Source organism: Bos grunniens, chromosome 3, assembly GCF_055505025.1.
Source record: "Bos grunniens cultivar Pamir isolate PY7600 chromosome 3, Bosgru_T2T1.0, whole genome shotgun sequence".
In the NCBI taxonomy this organism is placed as follows: Eukaryota; Metazoa; Chordata; class Mammalia; order Artiodactyla; family Bovidae; genus Bos; species Bos grunniens.
In genome coordinates, this window is record NC_141167.1 from 78,172,201 (window position 1) to 78,196,192 (window position 23,992).

At 34.6% G+C, this 23,992-nt stretch overlaps 2 protein-coding genes across 9 annotated transcripts in view; one reads left to right on the top strand and one right to left on the bottom strand.

The window, feature by feature from the left end:
• Window positions 1–1,517, top strand: part of SLC71A1 (solute carrier family 71 member 1) — a 53,419-nt gene extending 51,902 nt beyond the window's left edge. For all 6 annotated transcript variants that reach the window (XM_086391412.1, XM_086391414.1, XM_086391410.1 and 3 more), the window contains one exon: window positions 145–1,517. In XM_086391412.1, coding sequence (XP_086247538.1) covers window positions 145–351 — 207 coding nt within the window. In that variant the 3' untranslated portion in view covers window positions 352–1,517. The remainder of the gene's footprint in view (window positions 1–144) is intronic.
• A 232-nt stretch (window positions 1,518–1,749) lies between these two features.
• The window catches only part of SASS6 (SAS-6 centriolar assembly protein), a 39,921-nt gene continuing 17,678 nt past the window's right edge, over window positions 1,750–23,992 (bottom strand). For 2 of the 3 annotated variants that reach the window (XM_086391405.1, XM_086391406.1), the window contains exons 8-17: window positions 16,643–16,834; window positions 13,413–13,607; window positions 13,214–13,303; window positions 12,940–13,119; window positions 12,492–12,573; window positions 11,676–11,812; window positions 9,875–10,003; window positions 5,702–5,799; window positions 3,723–3,817; window positions 1,750–3,615 (exon numbers count right to left, since the gene is read on the bottom strand). In XM_086391405.1, coding sequence (XP_086247531.1) covers window positions 3,509–3,615; window positions 3,723–3,817; window positions 5,702–5,799; window positions 9,875–10,003; window positions 11,676–11,812; window positions 12,492–12,573; window positions 12,940–13,119; window positions 13,214–13,303; window positions 13,413–13,607; window positions 16,643–16,834 — 1,305 coding nt within the window. In that variant the 3' untranslated portion in view covers window positions 1,750–3,508. The remainder of the gene's footprint in view (window positions 3,616–3,722; window positions 3,818–5,701; window positions 5,800–9,874; window positions 10,004–11,675; window positions 11,813–12,491; window positions 12,574–12,939; window positions 13,120–13,213; window positions 13,304–13,412; window positions 13,608–16,642; window positions 16,835–23,992) is intronic. The other variant, XM_086391407.1, reaches the window with a different exon arrangement.

Below are 23,992 nucleotides of genomic sequence, written 5' to 3' on the forward strand. Positions count from 1 at the left end.
AACTTTTTTTTTTTCTAACTGTGGCTTTAATGAAGAAGAATCATTGCCTTATAATTCACAGCCATCAGTTATTCTAAAAGATAAGCAATTTCTTATGAGCAAAGAAGTCTGTGCAAAGATCTTAATTATCTTTTTCTTCCTCAGAATTCCATCATCCCTGGCCCCCCCTTCCTCTTTGGAGCCTGTTCAGTACTGCTGGCTCTGCTTGTTGCCTTGTTTATTCCAGAACATACCAATTTAAGCTTACGGTCCAGCAGTTGGAGAAAGCACTGTGGTAGTCACAGCCATCCTCACAGTACACAAGCGCCAGGAGAGGCCAAAGAACCTTTACTCCAGGACACAAACGTGTGACAACCGAAATCAGGAAGACTTTTCTATCAGTACCCAGGTCTTAGTTTTCACCTGTAGTTCTGGATGTACATTCCATTTCCATCCACAATGTACTTTTAATAAGATTGTCTTAAGAAATGTATCTGCATGAACTGCGTGGGAACTAAAGAAAAGAAAAAGAACCGGACAGTTTTCCAAAGATGTTACAATTTCTTTTGAAAAGAAATCGTTTATTAGCACCAGTTTCTTGCCACTAAGCTGTTTATTATACATCCTTTAATTAAAATTTAAAACTATATATGTAACTTCTTTAGATACTAGCAATGTCTCTGCTACCATTTCCTTCAGGTGTTGAGCTTTAACTCTATTTATGCTGACTCAACAGTGAGACAGAGTAGGTAGTATAGTGTGGACCTGTTCATTTTACCATGGTAAAATCCTGAGTCAGATTTTAATATTGTAAAATCTTGGGTCAAATAATTCAAAGCCTTAATGCAGATGCACTAAAGAAATGGTAAATGTTTGCATTTAAAAAACAAAATTCTTAAGAAAACTATACTAAATCTGAATCATGTTTCAAGCTTGTTTTTAGTAATTTTATTTTAAACATTATTCACTACTGTTTTTGAAATGAGAAAAGATCAGCCATTTAGAATTTAAATTGGGGTGTCTGGAGCCTGTAAATCTAAATGCTGGCTCGAATTTGTTTCCCAGCTACTTATACCACTATCTTTTAATGTTTGCATAATCATAAGGACCTCAACACTTGAATACATAATCTAAAAATTATATAGTAAAGCTGGTAGCCTTGAAAAATGTCAATGTGATATCTATATGTAGATAAATATATATAGTGGCCTTTCAGGACTGTCACAGTAACACTTTATTTACAGAGCTAATGTTTGTCCTAAATTTTCAGGACCCTAGAAGAGAGCTTTATACAATTACTGATGTGAATTTCTCTATAGTGTATATTTTTGTGTCCAGTTATATTATTTAAAAAAGTGTTACTTTGTAAAAATTGTACATAAAGTACTGTATAGTTTACACTGTTTTCATCTTGTGTGTGGTTATTGCTTAATGCTTTTTAAACTTGGAACATTCACTATGGTTAAATAAGGTCTTAAAAGAAATGTAAATATTCTGTTAATAAAATTAAATATTTTAATGATTTTTTTTTAAAGAAAGTCTTGATCTGTGATTCCCTTATAAGGCCTGTTTTGGCTTTGTTACTGTACTTTTACAGTAACAATATCTTCTCCCTTTGAATCCATTTCATTTCCCTCAATACTGTTGTTATAGGAAGCAAAGCAATGAAAACTTAGTCCATAAATTAACTGAAAATAATTTTCTAAGCACAGGTGCAGGTGTTATAGGTCGGTCCTATTTCTGTTTTTATACACATTTAAGTATGTCATATTCCCAAAATATTAATACTTTATTAAAACAAAGCTCAGTTTACAGAAATACATTAAATGCAGTATTTTGATTATTAACACATGTACAATTGTACACAGCAGAACAATTTCAAATAAAAGTTTAAGAGGTAGAGAAAATAATTAGCACACTCAGAAGTCTGTACTTAATACCAAAAAGTCTTTACGAAGTTGACATCAAAATGATCTCTATCCTAGCTGTTGTATCCTTATGTCATATATCCTATCCAAACCCTTGTCACAACGTTTTATATTACACAGTATTTACAATGTAGAGTCCAATATTGCCGAGAAGTTGTTTTCCAAATTAGTGTTTTCAAGTTACTGTAACTGAGTATTCTTACTAATATAGTATATCTAAATGACACACACCAAAAAACTGTATAAAAACTAATAATGGTTACTAAGCTTTTTTTTTTTTTTTACAATAGATCCCTATTTTAAGACAGTTTGCAATTCCCAGCAGTTTCAAAGTGTGAAAAGACTCAATATTGTGGCTTCACAAAAGAATTAGCAAAGATTCTCTATTTTACTATGGAGGCTAATAACATTGGTGGGTTGTCAATATCCTGAAATGTCTCTTTGCCTCATCTGTGTAATAACATTCTTGAAAATATTTTGAAAAAGTATCACAAGAGCATTAACACTCTATAAACAAAAAATGCTTTAAAGGTTTCTTAAGAGAATGCTACTCTACTGGATGGCTGTTAAGAAAACAAAATGGAGCCCTGTGATTGTGAAAAGTTTTTTTTAAATCACCTCATTTTTTCCAAGGAACAAATTCTTACTTGAAACTTTTAATTATAGGGAAGAAAAGAAAGCTGTCACTTCTAAAATTATTCACCTTGCCTACTTTACTAAGCCAACATGAAAATGAACCTATTTTGATATTATAAAAATTAATCTTCATTATGCTCTTGTAAATATTTTGTGTAAGTACTAATTTTTAAAACAATATTCCACTAATACAGATTTAAGTGAATAACAAAACTTCAAATGAAAGAGAACAACTGGATGACTACAGGCTTCCAGGAAGTATTAAAATCCTATTAACTGGCTCAAATGACTTAAAGCACTTTGTACCTAATCTGGTCATGTAATTAGACTGTCCAAAATTGTTTGTATAATATATTAAAATTATAGACTTACTCAAAAGATAATTTAAAGGGTTCAAGGAAAATATTTACTTGCTATGAAGAATTTCATTCATTTAAGGTAATTTCAGGATTTTTCCCTTTAAATATCATCAATAATATATTTCAAGAGATAATAATTTTCCTTCATAATTCTCAGGTGGCAAATTTAAAATTTTATTGTACTAATGAAAATGATAAAGTGAACTGATAGCATTCTTTGGCTTCATTAAAATATTAATATGTCTGAGCAGGTTTTAATGAACTAAGATACTCAATGATCAGGCTCTCCCTTACAAGGATCAATTCTTTCCTTAGAAATTCTCAGAAGTTCTAAGGATTAGTTTAATAAAATTCATATTATTCTATAAAACACCACATTCCAAACTAAAAAGTGTCATTTGTTCAGAATCTTCACCAATTTCCAAGTACAGATTTGCTCCTCTAAACTGCATAAATGATGGCAGTAAAGGATCCAATCTAATACAGCAGTAACTCAAGTAAACCCTGAAACCTGCGTGTTCAGAATTTGAGCTATATGCTGTTACCATATTTTTAAGCCATGTCAATTTCTAAAATTTCAAAAAAAAAAAACAGACGACACTAGGATTAACTGTTCTGTAGCTGCCCGGGAAAGTAAGCTGAAGATGCAGAAGGGAGCACTGTGGGTTTTGAAGATGTCTGTAATGCTCCTAAAGTGCCATCTTTCTGATGGTCTGCAAATGAGGACAAAAAAATTATTTGTATTTATGTTAGTCCTTATATAATACACTTAATTAAACCACAGTATACAATCCACACTACTTCAGAAATGTCTTCTCACCTGGATTATTAAATAGATTTTGGCTGAGTCCACGCAAAGGAATGCTATCTTCCCTTTTCTTCAGATATATGGATTCCAGTCCTAAATTTTCACCACTTGAAAGGAAAACAGTAATTATGAACTTAATTTAACAAAGTCTTATTTTCTCTACAGTAAGGTCTGAATGTTTATATACAAATAAATATATCACAATATAACTAACATTTATAGCTTTGTTCAAACCAAATCATGCTTTTCAGTGGTTTCTTAAGCAAATAATTTATCCATAAGCCAAAGTATACATCTTCTCAGTAAAAAAATTAAGATTTTCCTTTGACCAAAAGCCCCTCAAAATTTTGTGGTGCTTCAAAGTGGTCATTATTAACTGTTAATACTCACTACACTAATAAATTCTGGTCAGATGAATAAAAACATGAAATCTTGAAAAAAACAAAGGAGGGGGTATTCTGTAGTTGTACTTTCCCTCTTTCAACCACTATATTCCTTCCTTTTAAATCTGTCCACTGTTAACATTTTCTCTAATAGTACACTTGTAAGAAGTTAAAAGATCTTGTAAAGCAACGACATTTTATCTTTAAAATTAAATGATGGTCTTTTCTCAATTTTCAGAAAAAAATGGGTGAATAGGTGTTTTTTCAATTTTAATATTTTTCTTTAACCTTTGCCACTTATTACTAGCAGACTACAAATAAATTCTAAACAACTCAAAACAGCACAACAGTCCTAATTTTATAGACACGTGATTATATTGACTTTGTACCACAAATATCATTTTTTTCTGTTAAGTAAAATTGTTCTTGGTGTACATGATAAAGTTAAACATAAACATCATGGTGTTCTATTAATTCCAGGTGTTCTGGCACTTTAACAACTATGAGCTTCAGTACAGCAAACATGAACATTTCAGGACCTGAAAGAATTCTCACCTTTTTAAAAAATGGAGGCTCACAAACATTAACTATTATAATACTCATCTTGGTGCTAATTTTAGAGGAGCCAATGAATAAAGGCCAGAGACCTGGAAGAATAAGCCTCTTGGAGCCATGTCAGTAATTTAGTTTGCAACATACTGGGGATGGTGATGGCTCAAGATAATGAGTACCAGCAGACAAACCTTAAAGCAATTAAATTTTAAGTAAATAAACATAATGGTAAGAAAACAGTATTACAAACATAAACACTAATCAGACAGACAAATTTGCATCTATAAATTGTTTACTTTAGCCACAACTCACTGATTCAACAAACTTCACTATGCAAAACCACCTTAACTAAAAAATAGGCAAGGAATCTGAGTAGGCAAAATTGGCATTAAAGCTTATTTATGTTAGCTTGGCTAGGGCGCAACCTCAAAAGCCTTTTCACTCTTATTTACCACAGAATTTTAATTCTCAGAGTACACTGGAAGCAATTACTTGGACAAAGAGCTTCCAAAGGTAGACATAGCCATATCGGAAAATAAAAAAAACCCCGCCAACTCTGATGAATTAAAGATTTCTATCTAATTGCCCAAGAATATCTGAAAGGGTATTCTTCAGTTATGTAGGGAAATCCCTTTTAAAAAATTAAATTTTACTGCTGCTGCTGCTAAGTCGCTTCAGTCGTGTCCGACTCTTTGCGACCCCACAGACGGTAGCCCATCAGGCTCCCCTGTCCCTGGGATTCTCCAGGCAAGAACACTGGAGTGGGTTGCCATTTCCTTCTCCAATGCATGAAAGTGAAAAGTGAAAGTGAAGTCGCTCAGTCGTGTCCGACTCTTAGCGACCCCATGGACTGCAGCCTACCAGGCTCCTCCGTCCATAGTTTTAAAAAAATGAGAAACCACTTTCTTACAGATTAAAGTGACTAACTTAATCCCACTGCTCAGCAACTTAACACATCACATAAATAAGTGGTCATCACAGCTTTCAAACACTGTTAAAAACTCCTTAAGATGACTCTCAGAATTACAAACATTAAATTTTATGTCAAGAACTTACTTTTCCTTATCAGTTGAGCAGGGCATACTAATAGTTGTTCCTGACTGAACATCTCCTAGTGATGGATTTGGTTTTGTAAACTGCAAGTTAAACTGAACCTGTGAAGAGGGAAAACATCATATAACTGATTAGTAAGAACTGAGACTAAACAGGAGTAACCGAGACAGTTCTATATACAGATAGGTGGCTAAATTTTTTCTCTAATAAATCTAGACCACAGAAGTTCAACCTATATTTTATAACACAAGCACATTTTATTGAGAAGGTTTAATTTTAAAATCCTATTTCTCCTTACCCAAAAGTTCCCATCATATAAGCAAGAGTAATAGCACAAATTATTTATTTTGAAATGAAAACATGAACATTATACATTTAAGTATAATACATTATACACTGCTTTAATGTTAAAAGTAACCAAGAACCACAATGATGCATTTATTTACCACATGCATTCTGAAAATTCCCTTTCAAGAATTTAAACTCTTATCATATTGAAGAATTCTAAATGAGTGCTAGGAATCTAAACTTTGAAATAATCAAAAACAATCCAAGAATCTATACAAAAGTCCAAAATAAAATATCAAGCATATGGGATGTAGTAGCTTATTTAAAATAATAATGACTATGACTGAGGGGGTTTCATACCAAAAATATACATATGGGCTTTATGTTATGGAAATCCATAAACGTAAGTCACCATACTAATAAATCAAAAAAAAAAGTTATGATGACTTGAATCCAAAAAAAAGGCATAAGGAGATAAACACCTATTTTTTGTTAAAAATCATAATAAAATATAGATACTAGCTTAATAGGAAAAAATTATAAATCAGAAAGGTATATGCTGCTTTCCTCAGCTATCAAGGCTTAACATTCTAAAGATAACAATTCTCCCTATATTAATCTACACATTTAACAAGATCACAAAAAATACAAGTACAGGACTTTTAAAAAGTGAAGTAAGGTGATTCGCATAGTCCTTATAGAAAACATGCAAGAGGGAAGAAAATTTTAAAAGAGCCTAACATCTTTATACATAATACAGTTTCCAGACACCAATGATAAATAATTAGAAAACTGGACAAAATAAACAAAAGAATGGTCCCCAAAACTAGCCAACAGGTAGTACAGGACTGTGATCTCTGAGAGAAGCTGTGATCCATACGACTGACCCAGCTTTCTAATCAGAGGCACTTCCTGCCTCACTACAGTACAGACAAAGAAGGTACTGCTAAATGGAGAAGATCATCAGTTTAGGGAGGATGAGGTAGGTACCTGGAAGCTGCAAGGCAGAATTCCGATGAAAAGTGAGGTATAAAGAGAACAAGCGCCAGAAATCAACACGTGAATCCCCTTGAGTCTTTTCTGAATACTAGGCACATGCATGGGGCTGCCCATGTGGTTCAGTGGTAAAGACAGTGAAGTGGTAAAGGCGGTTTGCCTGCCAATGTGGGAAATGGAAGAGCCCCGGGTTCAATCCCTGGGTCAGGAAGATCCCCTGGAGGAGTAAATGGCAACTCACTCCAGGATTCTTGTGTGGAAAATCCCATGGACAGAGGAGCCTAGTGGGCTACAGTCCATGGGGGTCACAAGGAGTCGAACATGACTGAGCACATACGCACAGCACAGGTACATGATAGAGTAAAACTCCACAATGCTGCGCAAATAAACACAGCAGAGCTTTTAGCTGAACATCTTCCAAGATTCAAAATCATGAAGGTAAAGTGGACACTCTTGGTGATCATTTAGGACATTCAGTAGGGAGCATTTGTAAGAGGGCTGAACTATCCCTTGAGTAAAAGCTACTGCAAATGCATCCGAGGCACAATTCTAAGCAAATGCATCAACTCAAGGTTCACAGAAATTCAGTAAGATAAAATTATTGCTCCACTTTACAAATGGAGAAACTGAAGCAGGACAACTAGATATTTTTGTTTGTTACTGGCTTGCCCAACTTCATACTGATAAAAGGCAGGATTTAAACTCCAAAATCTGATTCCATATTTTAACCATTATAATTGAGCAGTATATGCATTCAATTTACAAATAAATATTCAATTAGAGATTCAAGTTCAAAGTGTACTGTTAGTATTAGGGCTGTTTGGTTGCTTTCGTGAGGGATGCATACCAAAAGACTATGGAGGCCAATAATACAGGAAACACTAGAAGTCTGGCTTTGATATTTAAGAACAGGATTGTTATCATAATTCCTCCGATTCCAGAAGAGCTATAAGAAAGGTAATCTTATTATAAGTCATATTTAGTCCTACCAACTAAACAATTATCTGCAGTAGTTCTCGTCTTCATTTTGAACATTATATATATATTGCTGGAAAGCTGTTTAAAAGCAATTTTGAATTTAATTATAATCCTCAAGAAAAAACTGATACCAATATGTAAGCGCACTTGAGCATACTGATATTTATGAAAAAACAACAGTATTCATTTGATTACATGTATCTAATTTTCAATAAGCAATACAAGAAAAGCCAATTAAATGCATCTAAATACTCTTTACATAATAATATTCTACATATAAAAACTCAGGCTTAATTCTCGATTCACTGAGAATTCTCAATAGTTCCAAATAATAATAAGGCTATTTAATAAGACTATTGTAAAAAAATATCAATAACCTCAGATATGCAGATGACACCACCCTTATGGCAGAGAGTGAAGAGGAACTCAAAAGCCTCTTGATGAAAGTAAAAGTGGAGAGTGAAAAAGTTGGCTTAAAGCTCAACATTCAGAAAACGAAGATCATGGCATCCAGTCCCATCACTTCATGGAAAATAGATGGGGAAACAGTGCAAACAGTGTCAGACTTTATTTTGGGGGGCTCCAAAATCACTGCAGATGGTGACTGCAGCCATGAAATTAAAAGAGGCTTACTCCTTGGAAGAAAAGTTATGACCAACCTAGACAGTACAATCAAAAGCAGAGACATCACTTTGCCAACAAAGGTTCGTCTAGTCAAGGCTATGGTTTTTCCTGTGGTCGTGTATGGATGTGAGAACTGGACTGTCAAGAAGGCTGAGCGCCGAAGAATTGATGCTTCTGAACTGTGGTGTTGGAGAAGACTCTTGAGAGTCCCTTGGACTGCAAGGAGATCCAACCAGTCCATTCTGAAGGAGATCAGCCCTGGGATTTCTTTGGAAGGAATGATGCTAAAGCTGAAACTCCAGTACTTTGGCCACCTCATGTGAAGAGTTGACTGATTGGAAAAGACTCTGATGCTGGGAGGGATTGGGGGCAAGAGGAGAAGGGGACGACAGAGGATGAGATGGCTGGATGGCATCACTGACTCGATGGATGTGAGTCTGAGTGAACTCCGGGAGTTGGTGATGGACAGGGAGGCCTGGCGTGCTGCAATTCATGGGGTCGCAAAGAGTCGGACACGACTGAGCGACTGATCTGATCTGATTGTAAAAAAAGAAGTATATGCCTAAACAACATAGCCAACTTATTTTTAGGTCAGCCCCAAACTAATTTGATAAAGAGTTTATAATAGCAGTTTCAAAGTCCTGAATTCTACCTTTCATAAAACAGTCTTCTCAAAAATGAAAACAGAATCAGTGGCTCATCTGGGTGGAAAATTACTGTGAAAACAATTATAATACATGTGAAAACAATGTATAAATCTAAAATATTAGTAATAATGATGATGATGAAAAACTCAAGCAGGCAGAAAAAAGCAAATGAATCAAGGTTTTGAGAGATTGCTAAGTATATGCTATTCGAGATAATGTTGTCAGAACTACATTTTATAATTTATTATAATCCTGCCAATCAGACCGTTAAATCCTAACAATGGAATCTAAAAATTTCACTACCACGAATATACCAGCAGCATGAAACTGGTAATCCTAGGTTAGGTTTGAGAGTTGTAGGAGATACAGGTAGAAGAATGAATTAAAAAATGGAGAGATAAAGAGGAATAAAAATAAGTTTAAACATACTGGTATCTAGGTTATTATAAATTATAGTGACTCAAAAAAATCATATAGCGCATTTAATATTTCCTGTAAGCATAACACACTAGACATTCATAAATATATTCAGAATTATATTCATTTAATACTAAGCAACTGATCAAAAAATAGATGTTTTAAATAAAGTAAATAAATTGCTATTTTCTTTTTTTTTTTTTAAAGTGTTAGTTATTTTGCCTACCTTTGGTCCTGAAACTGTGTGGATGCTATTTTTGGCAGATATAGGATGAGAAAAGGTATTCTGGAATGCAAACGCAGAGGAGACAGGATAACCAATCCCACAAGCTGGGTAAGTCAGTCTACCCTCAACCTAAAAATAAAAGCATAAAAAAGGCTGAGGATGAGAAATTTGTTCTCAATAGTATTTGGCGATGCAGGAGGCATTAGCATCTGCCATAATAACTAAGAGTTAAGAACACTCTCTCAGAGGCCAAACTTGTCTACCATGACACCAAACTCTGTTTCATTACATGTTATGAAACTGGAATATCTTTGGCCCAGACGGCTTTTCAGAGTGGCTGTGTAAGCTTAGACCAAAACAAACAAAACAAAACAAAAACCCACTGGACCTGATTTTGAACTGAAGTAAAACAAAGACCTCTGAATCATCTTGGTTCCCTCTAGGCCCTGAATTCCTGAAAATGGAGTTCGGGGGTAGTCCTAGACCAAAAAGCCAATAAGGGATAAAATAAAAATAATCGAGCAATACCTTTTACACAGCTATTTATCATTAGTCGGTAAGATTAAGCCTGTCGTCTTTTCATGTTTTTAATTCAGTACCAGTAAGGACCACTTAAAAATGTAAGTACCACTTAACTCTGTACTTTTTCCCAAGTTAGCAGAAATCCTTACCCTTCTTTAAACATCAAGTACTATCTCATTTACTAGAGTAGATTAAAAATTCTACTATGGATTTGCACTTTAAATCCTCTGCCAATGCCCTCCAGTCAAAGACTTGGACCAGAAATACATCTATAGGTGTACACACTCTTTGCAACAAGGAAGACTGAAGACCAGGTGGAACCTAGAAAGAGACGTGTCTCTGTAAGATAATGTTAAAAAGGACTATTTATTGGACTTTGTCATGTGTTAGATGAATCAAGGAACAGTTTAAGAATGTGGGGCTATACTGTGGACTGGATGCTATCAAGAAATGGGGATAACTATATGACTAGGTATATGAATAGATTTTATCCAGTAAGGTAGGATGAATGCACTAAGACCAAAGTTATAACTGGTAATGAGCAGCAGTCACTCACTTTAGCCGGATCGGAGGATACTTGCCCATTTTTATGGTTTGGCAATGTCCTATTTTTGTCTGTGTTCAAACATGACTATGAAGTGGTCTTGTTTTTGTCTTGATCCATCACAGTCAGAGAATGGCCTTACCTGGTATTGATATTCTGTGAATTTGATTATGTTCAACAGGAGAGCCTCAAAACCTAGCTGTGAGTGCAAGGCCAATTCCTAGCCAGGCCCAGGCCTAGCTGATAGTACCAAGCCAGATCCAGGTACTCAAAGCTAAAAAGCTTAACACTTGTAAATCGTTTCTTCCAGAATCTAGAGCTGACAAGCTTGGTAATAGGGTTTCTCTTTCTCTCTTTTTTTCCCAATAGAATTCAGATTAGGCTCCTCCAGTATAGTGCCAGAGCTGAGCCCATATCCTGCTCGCCCTTACTGAGGCCTCCTAAATACTTTCTGTGTTTGTTAACAGTTTTCAGCATATTTGGCCTTACTTCAGTCAATACTGAGTGATTTCTGTATCCATTAAAATGTTACAAAGTAGTGCACCCTTAAAATAGAGCCTCTTTGTTAAGAGTAAGTATACCTTTATGTCCCTCTTCCAAAGGTAAAACTACTTCAGTGCTAAAAATTGTAACAGGACTCTAGTCATATTAGGTACCAGCACCTAACAATCTGAGAATATTTTTGTTTTAGAAAATTTACCAAGACCATTCACAACATCTTAATTTAAATCTTACCACATTTGAGGTAGGAGAAATTCCACTTCTGATGGTGTTGCTACTGGAATGTACAGGTGGAGTGGTAGAAGGTCCCAATACATCTTGCTTTCTCACTAGCTGATTTTCATTTAATTCTTTATTTAACCATGTGATTACTTAAATAAAAGAACAAGAAGAAACTTAATACTTCAATTTTTCTACTAATTTTAAGTATTTTAAAATTATATTAATTTTTAAAATTTTACATTTTTAAAACTGTTATATCATAGGAAAACAACATAAGTTCATCTAAATATTTGTCACTAAATATTTTTATTTTACAACTGCCACAAGGACTCTTTATCCTTTTACTGTCTATCAGAAGCACGTATTTCTGCAAGTCAAGGATCTCTTTGAAATCTCTTTGATTTCATTTCTAGAATATCTTCCAGTTTATTTAAATTCAAACTCTTAGTTCTCAAAATCAGTATTACAAACTGAGAAAAATGTAGAAGACTTAATCTCATATTTTTGTTTTAAATATTTGTATTATTATCAGTAGGTAAATACAGCAATTATAGCAAGTAGTAGGAAAGAATGTAAATTACAGTCAATATTTTCAACATTTACTTCTGGGTACTGACACATGTGATAGGGTTTCTTTTAATGATGGTAACTGTTTTACAGGATAGTTGATTTTAATTTACTACAGCAAAGACATTAAGATGGTATGTTTAAAGCAGATTATATGTATACAGCAATACCTTGATTTAGCTAGACTTATAAATTCAGTAAAAATTGCAGGTTAAGAATAAAACTAAAAACCTCATTTAAATGAAAAGGTAAAATACTTACACTTTTCATTATTTTTTAGAAGTTGTTTGCTTTCTTCAAGTTTTTGAACTGTAGCTTCTAATTGTTCTTGTAATTTGCATACCTAAAATACATTAATCCTTAAAGTAAGTATAATAAAGGCTAAAATAAAAACTGAAGAGATATATTACTATTCATTAAATAATTACTATTAAATATGAAAGGAATTAGCTCAGCTGTGTAATAAAATATATGTGCACATAATTATATATACACACACATATATGAACACTCAACGTATTTGAGTCATAATAACTAATTTTTCAAACTGAAATAGTTTATTAAGTTCTGTTGATTGTAGTCATGTTTTCTTGGGGGAAAAAGCCAAAACTTTCTCTAATGTAACAAAGTAGAAATGTTTAAAATAAATGAGGAAATACATTAAGCTTTGCAAATAGTCAACACATACTAAATATAAAATATTAACTACCTCTTGTTCTTTAATTCGGAGAGACTGTCCAACATCTTGTAATTCTTTTTGTTCCTTTTGTAATTTTTCTTCCTTTTCAGCCAAGAGTTTCTCTTGCTGAATAGTTACTGTATTCTTCAATTTCAACTTACCCATTAAAGTCTTCAGATCCCCTTGCAGTTTTTTGATAATTTCATTTGCCTATAGAAGAGTTTCACATGAATGTCTCTACATAGTCCAATGAAACATCTCTACATAATCCAATGAAATATTCTATTGTTTTAAAAAAACAAACCTTAAGAAGTTCAGCTGATAATGATTTTATTGTAGCTTCAAGTTTTCCTAGTTGTACCTGATTTTTCTCACCATTTTCTTCCAGAGCCACCTGATATATATTTTTAAAAATGTGAACAATTAGGAAGTCTGTGTTTATTTAGGAAAAACATCATATATGTATGTGATCATCAATTTGTTTAGAAAATTTTAAAATAGACCTTTTGTTCCTGGATTGTATCAAACGCTTCTTTTGTTCTTAAAACAAGCTGGTCCTTATCCTTGATTTCCTGTTCTAAAACAGCCACTTTTGTTTGTAGCTGATTAATATGCTTTTCTTTTTCATGGCATTCAGCATCGAGTGTAGAATTTTCTCTTCTCAAAGAGAGGACTTCTTGCTTAGCCCGCTGGAGCTCCTAGACAAGGGGGAAAAAAAAGGAAAGTTGGCTGGTCTGATAATTTATAATTAAGATATTTAAAACAGGAAAAAGTCTTTCATAACTTTGAAGTTCCAGTACCAATGCTCTTTTAAAGAAATGACGGTCTCTCTAAAGGTATATGTAACTCAGATTTGAAACATAACTGTAAAATACACTAATATCTAATTCAATCACAGTAAGGGAAAATTAAACAATCCTTATGAATTACTGAAACTTTTAAAACCTAGTAACAAGAATTTTCTGCTGTCTTCAAATTTACAAATTCAAAAAATTACTTAGGTAATAAACGCTCAGGTATAACAGAATTTCAAAATATATACAATACATAAATAAAAAGAAAGTCCTATCATTCTACCACTAAAGCAGTGATCCTCTATCTAGTCTGCATAATGAAATCACCTGGAAAGCTTTAACTACTACTGATGCCTGGTATCCTGCCCAAGAGATTTTTATTTCATTCATATGAGGTATGACCTGAGCTCTTCAACCTGTTTCTCAGGGTAGCCAAGAAATCATGAGATATTGTTAATTAATAATAAGTCAGAAAGACAAATACTACATAATATCACTTAGATGTGAAATCCAAAATATGACAAAAATGAACATATTTACAAAACAGAAACAGACTCATATAGAAAACAAACTTATAGCTACCAAAGGGGAAGAAGGGGGATATAAATGAGGAGTTTGAGATTAGCAGATACAAACCACTATATAAAATAAATAACAAGGTCCTACTGCAGAGTACAGAGAACTATATTCAATAATACAAACCACAGTGAAAACACGAAAAAATATTTTAAATAATTTTTTTAATAGATCTGCCTTCCAATGCAGGAGACACCAAGAGATACAGGTTTGATCCCTGGTCAGGAAAATCTTCTGGAGTAGGAAATGGCAATCACTCCAGTATTCTTGGCTGGGAAATCCCATCAACAGAGGAGTCTTGTGGACTACAGTCCACGGGGGTCGCAGAGAGTCAGACATGACTGAGCACACACACATACTAAATAACACCTCAATCATCTAGTATCAGTCCAAATGTTGCCAGTACACTAAAGTACAGTACGTAATAGTATTCCTAGTTTTCAATTTTAACAATAACTATATAAAATAATTTTCTAGTATATACCCTAGTGGTTTTAGAAGCACAGACTCTGCTATCAAGCACTGCATGAGTGCATGCTAACTTGCTTCAGTCATGTCTGACTTTTTACGACCCTACGGACTTTAGCCAGCCAGACTCTTCTGTCCATGGGAGTCTCCAGGCAAGAATACTGGAATGCCTTGCCAGACCCTCCTCCAGGGTATCTTCCCAACCCAGGGCTCAAACCTGCTGTCTCTTATGTCTCCTGCATTGGCAGGCAGGTTCTTTACCACCACAGCCACCTGGGAAGTCTACTGTGCCACCTCGAGTATTACTTAACCTCAGTAATTTCAGTTCTCTCATTTGTAAAAGAGAAACCATACCATAAACTATTTCACCTCTGCAAAAACCCTTATACAAACTCTGTTTTACGTGTTAGATGCTCAGTCATCTCTCTCTGTGACCCCATGGACTGTAGCCTGCCAGGCTCCTCTGTCCATGGGATTCTCCAAGCAAGAATACTAGAGCAGGTTGTCATTCCCTTCTCCAGGGGTCCTTCCTGACCCAGGGATGGAACCCAGGTCTCCTGCAGTGCAGGCAAATTCTTTACTGTCTGAACCACCAGGGAAGTTCAAATGCTTAATAAATGGTAGTAACTATTAATTTTAGGATACTAATCTCTAAAAGGTATAATTTAACATAATTACGTAACAATACTGAAGTTTAAAAAAAGTTTTCAGGACTCAAAATTTCCAAGTCCTATGCAAACCTTGCAAGAAATATTTTGATTACATTATATAGCACCCCACTGCAGTAGTCTCGCCTGAGAAATCCTAGGGACAAAGGAGGCTATTTAGTCACAAAGAGTTGGACACAACTGAGTGACTGATCATACACACACACATGAAAATCAACATAACAAAGCACAGTTTATACACTGGCCAGTGTCAGGGCTAAAACAGAAGAAACCACATAGGATTATAATGAAGTACTCATCCAATGTGCAGGGTGAAATGTTTCACCAACTGGTGTGAAAGGTGAAGAGGGTATCGAGAAGGACTGAAGCATCTAATAGGGCAGAATGCGATGAGGATCTGAACATAAAATCAGTCAGGCTTTATTCAGAATTGGAGGTCTTGTGAGCTAGAATAACACTGTTTATTTGAACATGATAGGTTTAACAAAATCTACATACGTTTTCTAATAACTCATATGACAATAATGTATAATAGTTATCATAGGAAGGAGTTTATCATCACTGCCAAAGTATCAACAAAAGTACTACTACAGCAATATTTTTTAAATGTCTCTGTTGCCTGAAAGAACAAGACAGTATTAGAGACAGGCCAATAATAGAGAATTTCAATGGCCAGGCTTACTTGGGTAAATTACTTAAGCTCTCAGTGCCTTAGTTTCATCATCTTTAAATGGGGTAATAATAATACCTTCTTTAAAATAACTGCTATAAGAATTAAATGAGTTAATATAGGCAAAGCACTTAAAACAGTGTTATAGTTATCATCATTACTTTTATTATTATTACTAGACACGAAACTTCACACAGTTGTTTGCCATGTTGAGTAGACTGGAAGATCAGCCTGCCAATACCCTGAGCCACAACACTGGGCTGATATTAAAAGTACACTGGCAAATCTGAGGGCTATGCCAAAGGGCTACTCAAGACCCTAACTAAAAGTAACCAAGTTTACTTTAGCTCTGTTTTGAATCAGCCCATTTTATTAGATTTTGGTTTCTCAATTATTTTGGGTATTCTCTGAGCTGATTATCTAAAGAGATCCTTGCAAAGCATCCAGAAGAATACTACCCATAGAAGTAATAAAGTAACCAAATTCAAATCAAGTTACCAAATTAGACCTTGCTTTTAAACTGGGCAGGGAGGGGAACCAACTCCAAGATTTGATACCTCTTCAACACCAGACAGCTTTGCTTTAAGTTCTCTGATGGTGGAGTCTCCTTTGTATTTCCTTTCAGTGAGGTCTTTATTAGCCGTTTCTAACTCAGACAATCTGTTCTGTAGCTGCTGGATGTTCCGTTGATGAAGGATTTCTAAATCTTTCTTCTGTTGTTCATGTTGCTGTTGGTATTGAACCTGGGCCTATTACATAATAAAATACAGTACCAAAATTCAAAGAAAAAAATACAAATATGAGAAGATTTGAGTAAAAAAAATCTTAATTATTCTTCTTTGTAAGATTTCCCTGCTTTTAAGAGATTCTATTTTCAATTATGGATTTTATGAAAAAGAAAGGTTAACAAAACAAAGGCAAATTTACCACTGTGATCTTGTTCATAATTTCTTCTTCTCCTAAACCCACCTGTTTAGAAGTAATGGCCTTCAATTTAAGGGAAGAATGGTATGTGTTAAGGGGGGAAAAAAGCAAATTGCAAAACACTATGTATAGTGTCAAACTACCCCCATGAAAAGAAAAAATGAGCAGGTACATAAGGAACTTTCAGTATTTGCTTTAAACCACACTATTCTGTTTCCGTTTTTTACAACTAGTATAAATGTTTTCTAATTAAAAAAAAATCTAAACTTACAGTAAAATTGACAAGGTACTGCTCAGTCTTACATTTAGTTGTTAAATTTCACTATCAACAATAAATTTCACTATCAAAAATAAAAACAATACAACAAGAACATGGTTGTAACTCTGAAATCTTTGTTTACCTGTTTGTATCATACCAAAAATCTATCTTAATAATTTCTGTCATGAGACATAGACGGCATTATGTTAAGTGAAATAAGTTACAGTAAGACAAATACTGTATGATATCACTTATACGTGTAATCTAAAAAACTACAAAGAACTAGCGAATAAAACAAAAAAGAAGCAGACTCACAAACAGAACAAACTAGTGGCTATCAGTTCGGAGAGAGGGAAAGTCTAGGGGCTACACAGCATTAGAGGATTAAAAACAGGATTATTATGGGATTATATAAAATTGTGTGTGTGAAACGTTTCAAAATTATAAAGCGCAATAGAATTTAAAGACTTTCATTCAATAAAAAAAATTTTAAATAATTTCTGTTGATGAACACTGCTGCTGCTGCTAAGCTACCTCAGTCGTGTCCGACTCTGTGCGACCCCTTAGACGGCAGCCCACCAGGCTCCCCCGTCCCCAGGCAAGAACACTGGAGTGGGTTGCCATTTCCTTCTCCAATGCATGAAAGTGAAAAGTCAAAGTGAAGTTGCTCAGTCGTGTCCGACTCTTAGCGACCCCATGGACTGCAGCCCACCAGGCTCCTCCGTCCATGGGATTTTCCAGGCAAGAGTACTGGAGTGGGGTGCCATTGCCTTCTCCATGATGAACACTAACAAACCTAAATACATTTTAAAAATAAAAAATATTTTTCTAATTATGCAAGCTATACATTCTTTTAAAAGGCATAAAGAAAGAATCACAAATAACTGATAACCTCCATCCAGGGAGTCATTATAAATATTTAGGAATATTCCTTTCCAGCTATTCATATACTTAAAACTGACATCATACAAATACACATAACACATAGCTAAATTTAACAAATTGAGACCAAGCACTTTACACAATTATGCTTTTTAATCCTTCAGCACTTGCACTTCCTCATATCGATAAAAACTCTTTGTAAATACTTTCAATATCCACACAGTACCCCAATCCATGGCTATACCATAATGCAATTAACCCCTGCCCTACTATGGATACTGAGTTTCCAATTTTTCACTATTACAAATAAAACCATGGTTAAAATTTTTCTTCATAAGCATAAATCCAAATTCAGATTATATGTAAATAAGTATAAAGCTTGGTACTAGTTACAAATACCACATTCCAGAAAAGTTGTATTCATTCAAAAATTCCTAACACAAAAGCAGGGGAGTGTCTCTCATAAAATACTTAGGATATTTTCCATGATTATTTTAGGACTTTCCTCATTTTTGGAAAACTGAAATGGAGAGAAGAAAGAAGCACAAGAAATAAAATAGGAAAGAGTCCATATAAAACTGAAAATGCAACCATGGAAGAAAACACTGAAGGAGCAATCAAGGGAGAAAAGCAACAATGAACAAACTGGTTTATGATGCTAACTGTAACTGTCTAAGAGGGTAACCAAACACACTGAAGGCAACAAGAGGCCAAAGGCTGCAAAAATAAAGAACTGGCTTTATCCCTGTGATGATCAGAATTTCAGAACTTTTGTTTAAAAAAAAAAGTGTAATGGATAGAATTTCAACATTTACATTTTCTGCTCTGTTTATTTCAGGTGATTCTGATGCACACTAAAGCCTTACAATCACTGCCCTATAGAGTATCTATAAGCAGGAAGAGAGGAGCAGCTTGCTTGGTTTTAAAGTCTCAAAGCACTGATTCACAAGCCTATTAGAAAAATGCAGTAAGGAATGCAAACAAATCCTTCAGTCGTTTTTGTGTTATACACAAATATACTTAATGATGAGACTTTCAGAACCTAACCTGTTTGAAAATAGAGGCAAAAAATACTTAGCAAACAATAGAAATTAATGAAATCAGATGGGAGCGTAGAGACAGTGCAGAACTAATTAATGAAACAAAGAACTGCTTCTTTAAAAATACTAAAGAAAACAAACTATCAACTCTCATTAAAAAAAGACAATTAAGAACATAGGAGAAATGGTATGGAGATTTTAAAAACTGTAAGACTGCTTATAAGATATTTTACTAATTAAATACAAACATGAAATAAATGGATTTTTAATGAAATATAAACTAACATAACTCAAGGAAAAACAGAAAATCCAACAGGACCGATAGGGACTTCCCTGGTGATCCAGCTGTTATAAGACTCCAAGCTCCCAAAGCAGCAAGCTCGAGTTCAATGCCTGACTGGAGAACTATGATCCCTCATGTCAAAACTACTGAGCCCACACGTTCCAGAGCCAACGTGCTGTAAGCAGAGACCTGCACCTACAACAAAAACCCGCCAAAGCCCCCAAAAATACACACACAAAAAAAACAAAACAAAAAAGAATAAAAAATCATGAAGGAAACGGGAAAGAATCTAAAGAAAAATGCCTTAAGAAGGCATCATACCCAAATGGTAAAAGGCTAATTCTATCAGGCCTTCAAGGAACAGATAATTCTTCATTTGACTGTTTCAAAGCATAAAGAAAACCAGAAAATGTTTTCATACCTTTCATGACACTAGCATAATTCTAATACCACAGTGCAAAACCTATCACTGTAATTAGCAGACTAAGATAGGAAAAGAGTAATCTCAAACCAATCTCACCTATGAATATATACACAAATGTTCTAAATTAGATATTAGCAAATTCATTCAACAGGATATTAAAAATCTCTGAATACATATTATTCAATGAATTCAAAGATGGTTCCACTTTTAGAAATCTATCATTATCATTAATATATTAGAAAAGTGAAAAAAATGATATTATTTGGTTCAGTCTACAAAAGTCACTCCGTCTGACCTAGCTAGCATTCTTTGGATGCCAGACAGAAGAAAATTTTCTCAAACACAGAGTAAATATCACATATAATGGAAAGATAATTTAGTTATTTATCAAAAAACATTAATTACCAAAGTTAATATACATAAATCTCTTGCATTTCTATACAGTAACAATGAAAGATCAGAAAGAGAAATTAAAGAAACAATCTCATTTACTATCTCATCAAGAAAAATAATTATTCTACACAAGGAGGAAAAAGATCTATACTCTGAAAACTATAAGATGCTGATGAAAGAATCAAAGATGACACAAACAGATGAAAAGATATACCATGTTCTTGGATTTGAAGAATCAGTACTGGCAAAAATGACTAGCCAAGGCAATCTACAGTTTCAATACAATACCTATAAAATCACAAATATCATCTTTCACAGAACTAGAACAAAATTTTTTTTAGTTTGTATGGAAACACAAAAGACCCTGAGTAGCCTAAGCAATCCTAAAAAAGAAAAACAGAGATGGAGGAATCAGGCTTTCTAACTTCAGACAATACAGCAAAGCTACAGTCATCAAAACCATATGGTACTGGCACAAAAACAGAAATATCTATCGATGGAACAAGATAGAAAGCCCCAAAATACACCCATGCACCTATGGTCAATTAAACTACAGCAAAGGAGGCAAGAATATACAAATAGAATGAAACCAGAACATTCTCTAACACCATACACAAAAATGAACTTACAATGGATTAGACCTAAATGTAAGACCAGATACTATAAAGCTCTTAGCGGTAAACATAAGCAGAGCACTCACTGACATAAATTGAAGCAATATCTTTTTGGATCCACCTCCCAAATTAATGAAAGCAAAATGCAAGGTAAACAAATGGGACCTAATTAAAGATTCTGCATAGCAAAGAAAACCATAAACAAAATTAAAAAATAACCCAAGTGAGAGAAAATATTTGCAAATGAAGCAGACTGTTACGGAATTTATCTCCAAATGACACGAACAGTTTATACAGCTCAACATATTAAAAACAAAAAAAATCAAAAAATGACAGAAGATCTAAGTAGATATTTCTTCAAAGAAGACACACAAATGGCCAAAAAGCACATAAAAAGATGTTCAACATTGCTAATTATTAGAGAAATGCAAATCAAAACTATAATGAGGTATCACTTACACCAGTAAGAATGGCCATCATCAAAAAGTCTACAAACAATAAATGCTGGAGAGGTATGGAGAAAAGGGAACACTGTTGCTAAGAATGTAAACTGGTATAACTGCTACAGAGAACAGTATGAGTTTCTTTAAAAAACTAAAAATACAGAACTACCATATGACTCAGCAATCCCCCTCCTAGACGTATATCCAAGGAAAACCATAATTTGAAAACATACATGTACCCCAATATTCACTGTAACACTATTTACAATAGCCAGGACATGGAAGCAACCTAAATGTCCATCACAGAGAAATGGATAAAGAAGATGTGTTACACATATACAACGGATTCTTCAGTTCAGTTCAGTTGCTCAGTCGTGTCCAACTCTTCGCGACCCCATGAAGGAGCAGGCCAGGCCTCCTTGTCCATCACCAACTCCCAGAGTTCACTCAGACTCACGTCCATCGAGTCAGTGATGCCATCCAGCCATCTCATCCTCTGTCGTCCCCTTCTCCTCTTGCCCCCAATCCCTCCCAGCATCAGAGTCTTTTCCAATGAGTCAACTCTTCGCATGAAGTGGCCAAAGTACTGGAGTTTCAGCTTTAGCATCATTCCTTCCAAAGAAATCCCAGGGCTGATCTCCTTCAGAATGGACTGGTTGGATCTCCTTGCAGTCTAAGGGACTCTCAAGAGTCTTCTCCAACACCACAGTTCAAAAGAATCAACTCTTCAGTGCTCAGCCTTCTTCACAGTCCAACTCTCACATCTATACGTGACCACAGGAAAAACCACAGCCTTGACTAGACGGACCTTTGTTGGCAAAGTAATGTCTCTGCTTTTCAATAATGCTATCTAGGTTGGTCATAATTTTCCTTCCAAGGAGTAAGCGTCTTTTAATTTCACGGCTGCAGTCACCATCTGCAGTGATTTTGGAGCCCCAAAAAATAAAGTCTGACACTGTTTCCACTGTTTCCCCATCTATTTCCCATGAAGTGATGGGACCAGATACCATGATCTTCGTTTTCTGAATGTTGAACTTTAACGGAATCTTAGTTAACCATTAAAAAGAATGAATGTCATTTGCAACAACATGGATGGATCTAGAAATTATCATACTAAATGAAATAAGTCAAAGACAAATAGCATATATCACCTATATGTAGAATCTAAAAAAATGATACAAATGAACTTACAAAACAGAAACAGAAACGATTCTGAAAACAAACTTATGGTTACTAAAGAGGAAAGCTGGAGGAGAGATAAATTAGGAGTTTGGGATTAACAAATATACACTATTACATATAAACAGATAATAAACAAGGATCTACTGTATAGCTCAGAGACCTGTACTTAATGTTGTGTAATAACCTATGTGGGAAAAGACTCTGAAAAATAATGGATATACACAAATGTTTAGCTGAAATCCTTAGTGGCTCAGATGGTAAAGAATCTGCCTGCAACACAGGAGACCGGGGTTCTATCCCTGGGTTGGGAGGATTCCCTGGAGAAGGGAATGGCAACCCACTCCAATATTCTTGCCTGGGAAATCCATGGACAGAGGAGCCTGGTGGGCTGCAGTCCTAGGGGTCGCAAAGAGATGGACATGACTGAGCAACTAACACTTTCATTTTTTTCATAACTGAAATCACCTTGCTATACACCTGAAACTAACACTAACATTAAATCGACTATACTCCAATACAAAATAAAAAATTTTTTAAAAGACTAGATCAAGATAAGGATTCCACCATTACCACTTTCTGTATAAGGGAAAAAGGCAAACCTTCAGAAGAAACAAATTACCATTTTTTATAGTTTATCTATTTGAAAAATCTAAGCCAATTAACTCCAAAACTACTAGGTTGGCCAAAAAGTTCCTTTGATTTTTAAGTAACAATAAAAGACACATTTTTTGTTTTCACCAAGAATGTTATAGAACAATGTATTCACCATTTTGTTGCACTATCTTCTGCCATTTTTCAAGCAACTTCGTAATTCCATCTTCCCAAAACCTTTTATCTTTTTGAGTAAAGAACTGATCAAGGTATCTTTTACAATCTCCCAGGGAATGGAAAATTTCTTCCATTAAGATAATTTTATAAAGACCAAAATATCATGTTGATGTTTGGTAGAAACTAATGCAATACTGTAAAGCAATTATCCTCCAATTAAACATAAATAAAGACCAAATAAACAGAAATCTGAAGTTACAATGTCTGGTGAATACAGCAAATGAGTCAGAATTTTCCAGCCAAACTGCAAGTTTTTGCCTGGTAATCAAAGAAACATGCAGTCTTGTGGTATCCTGATGGTAGATTGTGTGTTTTCCATTGACTGATTCTGGACAGTTTTGTCGAGTGCTGCTTTCAGTTGGTCTAACTGAGAACAGTACTTGTTGGAATTAATCCAACAAGTGTGGTTTCCGGGAAGGAGCTCATAATAGATAATTCCCTTCCAATTCCATCATATTCATAACATCACCTTCTTTGGATGAAGATCAGCCTTCATGTGGTTGGTGGTGGTTCCTTTACATTGCCCCGCGATCTCTTCCATTCCACATTATTGCACAATATCCACTTTTCACTGCCTGTCACAACTGGCTTTAAAAAGAACTTTCTCATGCTTAAGTAGGGAATTGCATGTGGAA